This window comes from Mobula hypostoma, chromosome 6 (assembly GCF_963921235.1).
Source record: "Mobula hypostoma chromosome 6, sMobHyp1.1, whole genome shotgun sequence".
In the NCBI taxonomy this organism is placed as follows: Eukaryota; Metazoa; Chordata; class Chondrichthyes; order Myliobatiformes; family Myliobatidae; genus Mobula; species Mobula hypostoma.
The window spans coordinates 113,072,442-113,088,313 of record NC_086102.1 but is presented as its reverse complement, the minus strand read 5'-3'; the positions used below and the strand labels follow the sequence as shown (position 1 = coordinate 113,088,313).

General features: G+C 45.2%; 1 protein-coding gene across 1 annotated transcript in view; it reads right to left on the bottom strand.

The window, feature by feature from the left end:
• retreg2 (reticulophagy regulator family member 2) overlaps nt 1–15,872 on the bottom strand; it is a 47,680-nt gene that overhangs the window by 13,363 nt on the left and 18,445 nt on the right. Inside the window, exon 7 of the mRNA XM_063051488.1 lies at nt 7,117–7,205. Within this exon, the coding sequence (XP_062907558.1) occupies nt 7,117–7,205 (89 nt within the window). The remainder of the gene's footprint in view (nt 1–7,116; nt 7,206–15,872) is intronic.

Here is a 15,872-nt window from a genome sequence, read left to right as displayed (position 1 = left end):
GAGTGAGGTTGATTAATGAGACTGTCTTCAAGTGTAGGAAAATGAGGGTTGATCCTACAGAGGTGTTATAAAATCATGAGGGCACAAATAGGGTCAATATACACAGGGCTGGGGAATCAAGAACATGAGGGCACAGGTTTAAGGAGAGATATTTAATAAGGAACTGAGGGGCGACATTTGTCAGTGTATGGTATGAACTGTCAGAGGAAGTGATTAAGGCAAGAACATTAAGACACCTGGACAGGTATAAGGGTAAGAAAGTTTGAGGAACATGGACCAAATGGAGGTAGATAGGATTAAAAGGGTATCTGGGTTAGCATGGACTAACTGGGCTAAAGGGGCTCGTTCCTTGTTGTATGACTAAATACTGATTTAATACTCCTGCATCTCTCTAAAGCTTCCTGCACTGATTTGCTGTTCTTTCATGTCCAGTATTCATTATTACCCTCCTTTCTCCTTGATGATCTACAAAATATTTGTAGATATTTGTAAATATTTGTACAAAAGATTTCACCATTTTGTCTGTTCCTCAGTTTAATTTTGAGGCTAACCTTAAACTTCCTAATTATTTTTTTCCTTTCTAATCTCTTATCATGCTCTCCTTTGCTGCATTTAATACAAACCTCCTTCCTGCCCTCGGATGTTCCCTGCTTTCGGAACATATTTCCCCCATACTGCTGAACAACATTAAATGTGTCCCTTATCATCTTTTGCCAGCGCGGTAGCTTATATTCCCAACCTCTCTACACCAAACAAGCTTTCATTAAACTTGTATCTTTCTGTTATCTTTATATTTTAGTCATTACTGTATATACATTTGCCTACTTCGGGTAGATGGAGCTCGTCAGTCTGGGAAGGCAGTCCACCTAAGAGAGGGAAAACTCTGATTTCAAACCTCCACTGCCTTGCGGCCATACCCACTCATGGGAAAGGCTTCGGGAGTAAACCCTGAGGACAAATCCGGAGCTGGAGTCTCTAAGGCAGTCCGACGTTGTCTTCAACCTCGTTCTGGCAACTCCTGCAACGACACCGGTGCCAAGCTGTATCGGCCCTTGCCCTTCCCTTGGACAACATCGGTGTCGTGAAGAGGGGAGACTAGCTGCATGGGCAACTGCCGGTCTTCCATACAACCTTGCCCAGGCCTGCGCTCTGGAGAACATTTCCAGGCGCAGATCCATGGTCTCGCGAGACTAACGAATGCCACCATTTGCCTACTTTTATCTGCTCTGGTTCAGTAAATGCTTTGTTCTTTTGCCTCCCTGAAGTAGGAACTTTACTCAAGGTGGATCTGTCTAGGCCAGTGGAAACATAGAATAATCACAGGAACAGGCCCCTCAGTCTGTGCTGAACACTATGCTGAATTAACTGTGTGTAAAAACTTTCCCTCCTCACCTGAAATACAAGCCTTCCAACACTTCACATTTCCCATCTGGGTAAAATACTCTAACCATCTGCTCCAACAATACCTCCCATTATTTTATAGGTCTCTCCTCAGCCTCCAATATTCAAAAAAAAAAAATCCTCATGGTTGTCCAACCTCTCCTTATTGCTCATACCATTTAATCCAGGCAACATCCTGGTGAATGTCTCCTGCACTCTCTCCAAAGCTCACACATCCTTCCTGTAATGAAGCCAGTAAGAATTGCACACAATACTGCACATTTTATACAGTCAGTTCATCTATTTAGTGGGACAGTGGTCAAAGGTAGTATATGTTTAGCTTGGTGAACCATCCTGAGCATTTGTTATGATAGGAACATGCTTGAAATTGAAGATTTGACTACTGATGACCTTCACTGACAGACAGACTTTGGTCCACACTTCTTTCAGGAGCACTTGATAAATGCTTGCATTAAAACTTCAAGGCCACTTGATTTCCCCATTTACATTTTCTGCTCTGTGTATCCCCGGGACGTAACAAGTCACCGGCAGGTCAGTGTTCAAACCCCACCCCCCCGGTGCCTGTGACATAGGTGTTCCTAGAAGCTCAGTGCTCAAACGCCACTCCTGGGTGCCTGGAACGTCAGTGTTCAAAAGCCACCCTAGGTGCCTCTGGGCGCTGATTGGAACACTCTATCATTATGTGGGAAAGCTGTGGCATCAGATCCTCATGCAGACATCCACATCTATCTGGTCAATATTGAGGCTAGTCTCGTTAAGTTCCTGGTAAATGCAGAGTCCAAGGCGACCATGAAAAATGCCATGAGGAAGTAGTTAAGTTCTCTTTAACAGATTTGTGTGTTGGGAATGTTACCTGTTTTAAGTCTGAGATCCTGTCAAATACAGGCAATGAACCGCCTTAATGCACAAGTAAAAAAAGCTCAGTTCCATTTGCAATTACCTGTGAATATTCCCATTTCTGGAATAGAGACAGAAAAATGCTGAAGACACTCAGTATCTTTATCTTTCGTAGTCAAGGCACTGAACATAAACGTCCGGAATTCGAGATGGAGCTGTATAAACTTCGGTTAATCCACACTTGGGAGTATTGTGTCCAGGTCTGATCACAAGGCAGGCAGAGAGAAACAGTTCATACAGGCCAACGTCTTTTCATTTGAACTGGTAAAAGTGCGTGGACTTTGCACATGCGTTTCTTCAAGGTGCTCTAGCTTCCTCCCGCATCCCAAAAATGCCCAGGTTAGTTAGCTGACCACCGCAATTGACCCTTATGTAGGTGAATGGTAGAATCTAGGAGTTGTCTTCGTCAGTGACGGATTAATGCAGGGTTAGTGTAGCTAGGTAGTGGATGGTCAGCACAGTCACGGTGGGCTGATTCTGGATGCTCAAGTTCTGACTGGAAATCTCAACGGGGAGGAGGGCAATGCTGAAGCAGTCATGGTTGACCAGGCCTAGCACACCATCCTGAGAAACTACAGCAGTGGTATCCTCTCTCATGATCACCGACCTTCATCAGTGCCAACCATATTCTCTAAAGTCCGACACGGTCTCGTACAGCGCACAACTTCCTCCTCAATTGCAACAGAGAAGCACAGCACAGGTACAGACACCTTGGCCCACCGTACCATGGTGTGTTGACCATATGCTCATCTAACCCCACCAGCCTTCACACAATCCACATCATCCCCCCCAATTCACCATCTCTGCCCCTTCGTGTATTTGTCTAAATGCCCCTTAAATGTTACTTCACCACTTCCCCTTGCTCTTAAAAAAGACTTGCCTTACACACTTCCTTTAAATCTCGCCCCCAACCTTAAACTCATTCCCTTCAGTATTTGATATTTACAAACTGGGGGAAAAGACCCTGCACCCCTCAGATTTTTATACTTACTCAGCTTCTGCTGCTCCAGGGGAAGTAACCAGCCCTCTCCTTACATCTAATACAAGTCAAGAAGCTCAACACCCCATCAGTCTCTGTCCAACACCAGTGCAGAGTGGCAGCAGTTTATACTGTCTACAGAACACACGGCAGCACCATCTAAACCCGCCACTTCTACCAGCTGGAAAGGTAAAGGATCACCAGAACCAGAGGGTTCAGACCACACAACCCTGATTGTGAAATATCACAATACCTTCACTGTAATGGGGTTAAATCCTGGAACTCCCTCCCAATCAGCACTGGGGGTAGATCCACACGTAAGGTACTACTGCAGTTCTAGAAGGCAGCTCACCACCAACTTCAAGGGCAATTATAGAGTCAGGGTCACCATAACAGGCCTTTCAGCCCAACTGATGAATGCTGATTTAGGATGGGCTCAGCCTATGGAGCACAAATCTCTTGAATAAATTCAAAACAAGCAATAGCTTGGTGAATCTCTCTGCACCCTCTTTCAACCCTCCACGTACTTCCTATAGTGTGGGGACAGGAACTGCTCGCAATACTCGAAACATGGCCTAAGCAAACTCTTATGTATTTGTAACAGGATTTGCCAACTTTATAGTAAATGCCCTGATCAATGAAGGCAAGCGTGCTGTATGCCTTCCATACCACCCTATCCACTTGTGTGCTACGGACTTAAAGTGCCTTGAAAAAGTATTCAGCCCCCACAACTATTTTCATGTTTTACTGTCTCATTTTCTAAATTTAAGATATATTGAAGTAGGGTTTTTTGAGCAAAAGACATTGTGCATCATGTCAAATCAAAAGAAAAATTCCAAAACCTGTCAACAATTTACTAAAAGTTTAAAAAAAAACAAAATTGTGAGACTGAAAAAATATTAATCCCCTTTGTAATTACTATACTAACTTTCCTCAGGTGCTGTATATCACCATAACAGCTCACCCAATTTGTTAATGTAGAAAATTGGAGGATCACCTCTTTTCAATGAATTCATAAGAATAAATTCTCCTTCTCTTTGTAAGGTCCTGCAGTATGGTAGATTTTCAACAGACCAAACCAAAATGAAGACAAAAGAACATTCAAGACAAGTCGGGGAAATGATAATAGAGAAACACAAATCTGGGGAAGGGTACAAGACCATCTCAAAAGCAGTGCAGACCATCATGAAAAAGAGGAAAAAATATGAAGCCCCAGCGACACTGCCTAGGTCAGGCCACCCCTCTTAACTTAGTCGCTGGAGAAGAATGGCACTTGTAAGAGAGGCTGCTGTGACGCCATCAGTCACTCTGAGTGATCTGCAGATAAGTCAGTGGCTTCAACTGGAGGTAAGGTTCACGGCTTTACAAGTTGCAAGGCCTTGCACAAAGAGGGGTATTTATGGAAGAAGCCCTGGCTAAAAAAAAAGCATATCCTTGCCTGTTAAGACTTTGCAAAGTGTCATTTAGAAGACACTATAATGTGGAAGAAGATCTTGTGGTCAGCTGAGACTAAAGTAGAACTTTTTGGCCTCAACATTAAGCAGTACGTGTGGCATAAATCTAATACTGTGCATCAGCCAGGTAACACCATACCTACTGTAAAGTATGGTGGAGGTAGCATCATGCTATGGGGATGCTTTTCAACAGCAGGGACTAGAAATCTGGTCAGGATTGATGGGAAGGTGAATGCTGCTAGATACAGAGAGATCCTGGATTAAACCTGCTTGCCCCTGCCAGAAAGGTTAAGCTGGGGAGGAAGTTCATCTTTCAGCAGGATAGCAACCCAAAGCACACTGCCACAGCAACCATGGAGTGGCTTCAAATGAAGAAAATTGATGTCCCTGAATGGCCTAGTCAGAATCCTGACCTTAACCCAATCGAACATCTCTGGCAAGACCTCAAGATTGTTGTCCACTGCCGCTCCCCGACTAATCTGGCACAGCTTGAGCAATTTTGCAAGGAGGAATCAGTAAATCTTGCTCCATCACATTGAGACTTATCCCGACTACTGCCTGTAATAGCTGTAAGCAAAGAGGAACGAATATTTTTGAGCTGCTGATATTTAAGTTTTTTAATTTTTCGTTTTTCATGTTTTTAATTTTCCCTGTTTTTGGGCTCCATTGTGGGGAAAAAACGGGAGTATGTGATTCACAAATAAAAATTATCAATTAAATTCAACAAAATCCCTGATTGTAATACTCATTTACGTGAACAAAGGAGTGGGAGCTGAATATTTTTACAAGGTACTGTATCCCCCAAAATCCCTCAGTACGTCGATACTCCTGGCATTTACCGTAAGCTTTCACCTCACATTTGACCTCCCAAAATGCATCACCTTGTGCGCCTGGATTGAAGTTCAGTCATGTCCAACTGATCCATAGTCTTTTGACAACCTTTCTCACAATCCAAAACTTCATTTTTTGTGTCATCTGCAAAATTACTAATCCACCCATCTACATTTTTATCCAAATCATTAATAAATACTACAAACAGGGCTCTCAGCACCAATCCTTGTGGAACACCACTGATTAAAAAAACCATCCCTCCACCACTACCCTCTGTCTTCTGTCACCAAATCAACTTTGTATTCAACTTAACGAGCCACCTTGGAACCCATGAGATTAAATCTGGCCAAGTGCACCAGGGGGGATTTTCCCAGCACTTGAACATGAGGACAAATCATTTACATCATCTCTGGAATTTAGCTGTGGTCCTCATGGAACTAACACTGAGCAGGATACTGGTTAGCTGGTGCCACGATGTAACACCAGTGACATCTTCCATCGTTTGAGAAATGACTGAGAGTAGACTGACGCAATAGGATCTGCTCTGCTGATCCATTTGCAGGAAGAACTGGGTAATGTTGCACAATGGGAAAGTTCCATTGTTGGAGCTAATATGGAATTGCTACACTACGGACAGGGCTGATGCTGGAGTCCTAACAGTCAGCATTACACTTGAAATGTCGCGAAAGCTCACAGCCCCTACTCCATCAATCAGTCTCATTCTTTGACAGCATGGGTTAAGGTCAGAAGTAAATCCAGTGGCCTAAGACTGGCTTTATACCGTGGAGGGGATGTTCTTCACATTCGTGTTGGGCTATATCACTGTGGAAAACAAGAGATGTTCTTCACACTCATGTCCGGCTCCGTCACTGTGGAAAACAGAGACAATCTTGACACTCATGTCACGTTCCATCGCTGTAGAAAACAGAGACATTCTTGATTCACATTGGGCTCTATTGCTGTGGAAAAGACACATTCTTAATACATGCTGGGTTCCATCGCTGTGGAAGGTAGAGATGATCTTGGAGCTTTCTCCCTAGATTAGCTGTTTAATTGTCCACCATTCACTGGATGTTGTAGAGTTTTGGCCTAGATTGTTAACAGAAAATTATTGGACCTCAACCACTTGGTACGGGTTTTCATTGCACCCCTCCAACTCAACTTCTTGGTTCGTTCACATTTCAACGCAGCCACCACTATTGCTTTTCAAACTGAATTCTATGGATTACTCCCTCACCCCAAATCTGTGGAACCTTCTCACCAAACACAGAAGTTCGACACTAGTACACACAACGCACTAAATGCTCCTGAAGTTTAGCTGCCTGCAGCTCTCATCAATTTCCCATTCAATCTAATACCCATCGCTTTCTTGTGGAAACTGACCAAACTTGTTGAAATTTAGAAACGATTCTAGTGGTCACGGGTTAATTCTACTTGTTATTGAGGGTGCTGTACGGATAATCCGTGCAAATAAATAGCAGTGTGAGTGACGGAGACCCTGTGAACATCCACAAAAGAGCCGCAGTTAAAGGAACAGTGTGGCTAGCCCAGTACCTTAGAATTAAAGCAGGAAAGTTCGGCCTCGCTCTCACTCTCCGTCTCCGCTGTTGGCTCGTCGCAGCTCTCTGGTTTCACCAGTTTCTCTGAAAAGCACAAACCACAATCTGCAACAAAGTCCTTAGGGAACGGTAAACAGCACTGGAATCTTAGGAAGGGAAGAGCAGAAAGTGGTTCGGTGGGGAAGTGGGAGAGCAAGGGTAGGAAAAGTGGGACAATATATAATTTAAAAAATCAGAAACTAAAGGTTAGCACAGGATGAGAAGGAAAAGTGGGAAAGAAAGGCAATTATAAATATAGGCTAATTGATCACAGATAATTTCCCCTGGTATTGGGGAGGGGGAGCACGAGTGCAAAAATCAGGGGAGCTGTCAGGCGCCAGAGTTACGTGGAGGAATGACAGCGGGAATGCTCCCAGGGACAGAATGGACTCATTGGGCTGAACTGTCTCCCTACCTATCAAAAATAAAGAGAAATCCATACAAAATGCTGGAGGAACTCAGCAGACCTGGCAGCATCCGAGAGGAATAGGAGTTGGGATGCAATGTTGAAATTGTATAAGGCATTGGTAAGGCCAAATTTGGAGTATTGTGTACAGTTCTGGTCACCGAATTATGGGAAAGATGTCAATAAAATTGAGAGAGTACAGAAGAGGTTTACTAAAATGTTGCCTGGGTTTCATCTCCTAAGTTACAGAGAAACGTTGAACAAGTTAGGTCTTTATTCTTTGGAGCGGAGAAGGTTGAGAGGGGACTTGATAGAGGTGTTTAAAATTATGAGGGGGATTGATAGAGTTGACGTGGATAGGCTTTTTCCATTGGGAGTGGGGGAGATTCAAACAAGAGGACATGAGTTGAGAGTTAAAGGGCAAAAGTTTAAGGGTAACATGAGGGGGAACTTCTTTACTCAAAGAGTGGTAGCTGTGTGGAACGAGCTTCCAGCAGAAGTGGTTGAGGCAGGTTCGATGTTGTCCTTTAAAGTTAAATTGGATGGATATATGGACAGGAAGGGAATGGAGGGTTCTGGACTGAGTGCAGGTCGGTGGGACTAGATGAGAGTAGGAGATCCGCACGGACTAGAAACATAGAAACCTAGAAAATAGGTGCAGGAGTAGGCCATTCGGCCCTTTGAGCCTGCACCGCCATTCAGTATGATCATGGCTGATCATCCAACTCAGAATCCTGTACCAGCCTTCCCTCCATACCCCCTGATCCCTTTAGCCACAAGGGCCATATCTAACTCCCTCTTAAATATAGCCAATGAACTGGCCTCAACTGTTTCCTGTGGCAGAGAATTCCACAGATTCACCACTCTCTGTGTGAAGAAGTTTTTCCTAATCTCGGTCCTAAAAGGTTTCCCCTTTATCCTCAAACTGTGACCCCTTGTTCTGGACTTCCCCAACATCAGGAACAATCTTTCTGCATCTAGCCTGTCCAATCCCTTTAGGATTTTATACATTTCAATCAGATCCCCCCTCAACCTTCTAAATTCCAACGAGTATAAGCCTAGTTCATCCAGTCTTCCATCATGTGAAAGTCCTGCCATCCCAGGAATCAATCTGGTGAACCTTCTTTGTACTCCCTCTATGGCAAGGATGTCTTTCCTCAGATTAGGGGACTAAAACTGCACACAATACTCCAGGTGTAGTCTCAACAAGGCCTTGTACAACTGCAGTAGTACCTCCCTGCTCCTGTACTCGAATCCTCTCGCTATAAATGCCAGCATACCATTCGCCTTTTTCACCGCCTGCTGTACCTGCATGCCCACTTTCAATGACTGGTGTATAATGACACCCAGGTCTCGTTGCACCTCCACCTTTTCCTAATCGGCCATCATTCAGATAATAATCTGTTTTCCTGTTTTTGCCACCAAAGTGGATAACTTCACATTTATCCACATTAAATTGCATCTGCCATGAATTTGCCCACTCACCTAACCTATCCAAGTCACCCTGCATCCTCTTAGCATCCTCCTCACAGCTAACACTGCCGCCCAGCTTTGTGTCATCCGCAAACTTGGAGATGCTGCATTTAATTCCCTCATCCAAGTCATTAATATATATTGTAAACAACTGGGGTCCCAGCACTGAGCCTTGCGGTACCCCACTGGTCACTGCCTGCCATTCTGAAAAGGTCCCGTTTATTCCCACTCTTTGCTTCCTGTCTGCCAACCAATTCTCTATCCACATCAATACCTTACCCCCAAAACCGTGTGCTTTAAGTTTGCACACTAATCTCCTGTGTGGGACCTTGTCAAAAGCCTTTTGAAAATCCAAATATACCACATCCACTGGTTCTCCCCTATCCACTCTACTAGATACATCCTCAAAAAATTCTATGAGATTCGTCAGACATGATTTTCCTTTCACAAATCCATGCTGACTTTGTCCGATGATTTCACCGCTTTCCAAATGTGCTGTTATCACATCTTTGATAACTGACTCTAGCATTTTCCCCACCACCGATGTTAGGCTAACCGGTCTATAATTTCCTGGTTTCTCTCTCCCTCCTTTTTTGAAAAGTGGGGTTACATTAGCCACCCTCCAATCCTCAGGAACTAGTCCAGAATCTAAAGAGTTTTGAAAAATTATCACTAATGCATCCACTATTTCTTGGGCTACTTCCTTAAGCACTCTGGGATGCAGACCATCTGGCCCTGGGGATTTATCTGCCTTTAATTCCTTCAATTTACCTAACACCACTTCCCTACTAACATGTATTTCTCCCAGTTCCTCCATCTCACTGGACCCTCTGTCCCCTACTATTTCCGGAAGATTATTTATGTCCTTAGTGAAGACAGAACCAAAGTAATTATTCAATTGATCTGCCATGCTCCCTATAATCAATTCACCTGTTTCTGTCTGTAGGGGACCTACATTTGTCTTAACCAATCTTTTTCTTTTCAGCTTTTACAGTCAGTTTTTATGTTCCCTGCCAGTTTTCTCTCAATCTTTTTTCCCCTTCGTAATTAAGCCCTTTGTCCTCCTCTGCTGAACTCTGAATTTCTCCCAGTCCTCAGGTGAGCCACTTTTTCTGGCTAATTTGTATGCTTCTTCTTTGGAATTGATACTATCCCGAATTTCCCTTGTCAGCTAAGGGTGCACTACCTTCCTTGATTTATTCTTTTGCCAAACTGGGATGAACAATTGTTGTAGTTCATCCATGCGATCTTTAAATGCTTGCCATTGCATATCCACCGTCAACCCTTTAAGTGTCATTTGCCAGTCTATCTTAGCTAATTCATGTCTCATACCTTCAAAGTTACCCTTCTTTAAGTTCAGAACCTTTGTTTCTGAATTAACTATGTCACTCTCCATCATAATGAAGAATTCCACCATATTATGGTCACTCTTACCCAAGGGGCCTCTCACGACAAGATTGCTAACCCTTCCTCATTGCTCAATACCCAGTCTAGAATAGCCTGCTCTCTGGTTGGTTCCTCGACATGTTGGTTCAAAAAACCATCCCGCATACATTCCAAGAAATCCTCTTCCTCAGCACCCTTACCAATTTGGTTCACCCAATCTACATGTAGATTGAAGTCACCCATTATAACTGCTGTTCCTTTATTGCACACATTTCTAATTTCCTGTTTAATACCATCCCCAACCTCACTACTACTGTTAGGTGGCCTGTACACAACTCCCACCAGCATTTTCTGCCCCTTAGTGTTATGCAGCTCTACCCATATCGATTCCACATCCTCCCGGCTTATGTCCTTCCTTTCTATTGCGTTAATCTCCTCTCTAACCAGCAACGCCACCCCACCTCCTTTTCTTTCATGTCTATCCCTCCTGAATATTGAATATCCCTGAATGTTGAGCTCCCATCCTTGGTCACCCTGGAGCCATGTCTCTGTGATCCCAACTATATCATATTCATTAATAACCATCTGCACTTTTAATTCATCCACCTTGTTACGAATGCTCCTTGCATTGACACACAAAGCCTTCAGGCGCGCTTTTACAACTCTCTTAGCCCTTATACAATTATGTTGAAAAGTGGCCCTTTTTGATGCTTGCCCTGGATTTGTCGGCCTGCCACTTTTACTTTTCTCCTTACTACTTTTTGCTTCTACCCTCATTTTACACCCCTCTGTCTCTCTGCACTGGTTCCCATCCCCCTGTTGTGAACTAACCTCCTCTCGCCTAGCCTCTTTAATTTGATTCCCACCCCCCAACCATTCTAGTTTAAAGTCACCTCAGTAGCCCTTGCTAATCTCCCTGCCAGGATATTGGTCCCCCTAGGATTCAAGTGTAACCCCTCCTTTTTGTACAGGTCACGCCTGCGCCAAAAGAAGTCCCAATGATCCAAAAACTTGAATCCCTGCCCCCTGCTCCAATCCCTCAGCCACGCATTTATCCTCCACCTCATTGCATTCCTACTCTCACTGTCACGCCAAGAAGGGCCAAGATGGCCTGTTTCTGTGCTGTAATTGTTATATGGTTATATGAATAAAGATTTGACGTTGAGGCTGAGACCCTTCATCAGGATTAGAGAGGGAGGAGGCAGAAACCGCAATAAGGTAGCGGGGTGTGGGGAAGGAGTACAAGCTAGGAGATAGTAAGACCAGGTGAAGGGGAAGGTGGGTGTGTGAGGGAGGGGAGGATGAAGTGAGAAGGTGGGAGGTTATAGGTAGAAAAGATAAAAGGCTAAAGGAGGAAATGTGGCTGGAGAGGAGAGTGGATGTGGGAGAAAGAGGAAGAGGAAGGGCACCATTGGCAAAGATTTAAAATCATGGAATGTTAATGGGTCAAAAAGTACAACAGCATAGAAACAGACCTTTCAGTCCGTCTAGTCCATGCTGACCTAATCCCGTCTACTTACGTTTGGACCGTGGCTCTCCACATCCCTCCCATTAATGTTCTTATCCACACTTCTCTTAAATGTTGCTATCAAACCCACATCTGCCACTTCCACTGGCAGCTCATTCCACACACTCACATCACCCTCTGAGTGAACAAGTTCCCCATCAGGTTCCTCTTAAATATTTCACCTTTCACCCTTAACCTACAACCTCTAATTCTTGTCTCACCCAATCAGAGGAGCAAAGGCCTGCATGCGTTCAGCCTGTCGGCCAACATGAAAATTGCTTACAGTAATCCACAGGGAGTAAAGGCACCAGTCAGGAAAAGGTGAACTTGGTTATACAAGATACAAGATTACCAGCTAAATACTGTGAATTATATCATAAACAGAAAAGAGGCAAATAGAAGAGGGCTGGAGAAAATGCAAATTGTTAACAGAGCTACAGACCAGTACCAGTCCCATAAACAAATCATGGAATAGGCTATTATACAGGTTAAGCTCAGCTCCAGTTCAGCTGACTGTCCCCACAACAGCTTTCATAAATAGCACACCATATTGTCTGATCACAGCCATGACCTGCATCCTCAGTTCTAGACTCACCCTCCACTGAGAAAAAAAAACTTTATTTGTTGTAATTATGCCCTCAATTCTGCAAACCTCTAAATGACTCAGGTTCATTTTTCACTGTTTGTTTCGGTGCACATGTGTCATTTGCATTAACAACCAACAACCTAACGATGTGCTGGGGGAGCCCACAAGTGTTGGCACATATCCTGCTGCTGGCACAGCATGCCCGTCATGCTTGGCTACACAACAGAGTACACAACAAGTCCCATTGCTCCCTGCCACCTACCCACGCACATACACAGTCCTCCAACCCCAAGGCAGGCAATCTTCAGCTGCCAGTGGACTTGGGGATTTACAGACATTGGCCTTTGACTTCCCCAGTGAACGCGAGAATCTCACAGACCCAGGCTTCCAGACTTCTGATGGACCTTCAGGTTTCAATCTTTGGTATTGACCCCAGGGCTCACTGATGATGACAAATGAGGATCTCGAATCTCGGTCTCACCGATTCACATACCGAGGGGGTAACCAGCCCCTGCGCCTCCTTCCCAGCTGAACTCCACAGACAACTGACTGACCCAGGGGTGGGAGGGAAGCACCAGCCCTCGCCCTAATGGTCTGCCGGGTCAATATCTAACCATGGATGTTCCACGTATACAATGCTGGCTTTTGAACACAGAGCAGGAGACTAGACTCTATCCTGAACTCTAAATCCCCATATACCTGTCCCAAACCCTAACTTGACCCCTAATTCCCTCCTTTGTCCCCAAATCATCCCTACAACCTGAAAAGCAACCAAGTCTGAGCCACGAACTCAGAGACTGTAGCTCAGTGCCATCTTGACCAGATGCAATGCAAAAAAAACCCTCAGCCTCCTATATTCCAGTGAGAATAAACCCAGTGTATTCAATCTTTCCTTTTAACTGAAGCCATCTATTCCTGGCAATGTGCTGGCGAATCTCTTCTGTACTCTGTCACATTCTCCTTACAGTGTGGCGATCAGAGCAATACACAGAAGTCCAGTCTGACCAAACTGCAACACAATGTCCAATTTTTATATTCAGTGTCTCGGCCTTTGAAAGCAAACTGACCAGATGCCTTTCTCACTGCCCTATGCGTGCGAGTGAGGAAACTTAACAACCTGCACCTTCTGCACATGGACACACTTAAAGATCATGCCATTAATAGTGTACTGTCTCTTTACATTTGATCTGCTGGAGTGCAACACTTCACATTTAGCTGGATAAACTCCATCTGCCTTTTCTCCACTCATTCTGCAACTGATCTATATCCTGCCTCACAGTCCACTACACCACCAATATGTGTATTGTCTGCAATCTCCTAACCCATCCACCCACACTTTCATCCAGGGAATTCTATACACCGAGTGGCCACCTTATTAGGTGCCTTCTGTACCTAATACAGAGGCCATTGAAGGTACATTTGTGGTCTTCTGCAGTTGAAGCCAATCCAGACTTCAAGGTTCAATGTCTTGTTCAGAAGAGCTCTCTTGCACACCACTGTTGTAATGTGGTTATTTGAGTTACTGTGGCCTTCCAGTAAGCTTGAACCAGTCTGGCTATTCTCCTCTGACCTCTCATTAACAAAAACAACAGGAATTCTGCAGATGCTGGAAATTCAAGCAACACACATCAAAGTTGCTGGTGAACGCAGCAGGCCAGGCAGCATCTATAGGAAGAGGCGCAGTCGACGTTTCAGGCCGAGACCCTTCGTCAGGACTAACTGAAGGAAGAGTGAGTAAGGGATTTGAAAGCTGGAGGGGGAGGGGGAGATGCAAAATGATAGAAGACAGGAGGGGGAGGGATAGAGCCGAGAGCTGGACAGGTGATAGGCAAAAGGGGATACGAGAGGATCATGGGACAGGAGGTCCGGGAAGAAAGACGGGGGGGGGGGTGACCCAGAGGATGGGCAAGAGGTATATTCAGAGGGACAGAGGGAGAAAAAGGAGAGTGAGAGAAAGAATGTGTGCATAAGAATGAGTAACAGCTGAGGTACGAGGGGGAGGTGGGGCCTAGCGGAAGTTAGAGAAGTCAATGTTCATGCCATCAGGTTGGAGGCTACCCAGACGGAATATAAGGTGTTGTTCCTCCAACCTGAGTGTGGCTTCATCTTTACAGTAGAGGAGGCCGTGGATAGACATGTCAGAATGGGAATGGGATGTGGAATTAAAATGTGTGGCCACTGGGAGATCCTGCTTTCTCTGGCGGACAGAGTGTAGATGTTCAGCAAAGCGGTCTCCCAGTCTGCGTCGGGTCTCACCAATATATAAAAGGCCACATCGGGAGCACCGGATGCAGTATATCACCCCAGTCGACTCACAGGTGAAGTGATGCCTCACCTGGAAGGACTGTTTGGGGCCCTGAATGGTGGTAAGGGAGGAAGTGTAAGGGCATGTGTAGCACTTGTTCCGCTTACACGGATAAGTGCCAGGAGGGAGATCAGTGGGGAGGGATGGGGGGGACGAATGGACAAGGGAGTTGTGTAGGGAGCGATCCCTGCGGAATGCAGAGGGGGGGGAGGGAAAGATGTGCTTAGTGGTGGGATCCCGTTGGAGGTGGCGGAAGTTATGGAGAATAATATGTTGGACCCGGAGGCTGGTGGGGTGGTAGGTGAGGACCAGGGGAACCCTATTCCTAGTGGGGTGGTGGGAGGATGGAGTGAGAGCAGATGTACGTGAAATGGGGGAGATGCGTTTAAGAGCAGAGTTGATAGTGGAGGAAGGGAAGCCCCTTTCTTTAAAAAATGAAGACATCTCCCTCGTCCTAGAATGAAAAGCCTCATCCTGAGAGCAGATGCGGCGGAGACGGAGGAATTGCGAGAAGGGGATGGCATTTTTGCAAGAGACAGGGTGAGAAGAGGAATAGTCCAGATAGCTGTGAGAGTCAGTAGGCTTATAGTAGACATCAGTGGATAAGCTGTCTCCAGAGACAGAGACAGAAAGATCTAGAAAGGGGAGGGAGGTGTCGGAAATGGACCAGGTAAACTTGAGGGCAGGGTGAAAGTTGGAGGCAAAGTTAATAAAGTCAACGAGTTCTGCATGCGTGCAGGAAGCAGCGCCAATGCAGTCGTCGATGTAGCGAAGGAAAAGTGGGGGACAGATACCAGAATAGGCACGGAACATAGATTGTTACCCAGCTGTTACTCATTTTTATGCACACATTCTTTCTCTCACTCTCCTTTTTCTCCCTCTGTCCCTCTGAATATACCTCTTGCCCATCCTCTGGGTCACCCCCCCCCGCCTGTCTTTCTTCCCGGACCTCCTGTCCCATGATCCTCTCATATCCCTTTTGCCTATCACCTGTCCAGCTCTCGGCTCTATCCCTCCCCCTCCTGTCTTCTCCTATCATTTTGCATCTC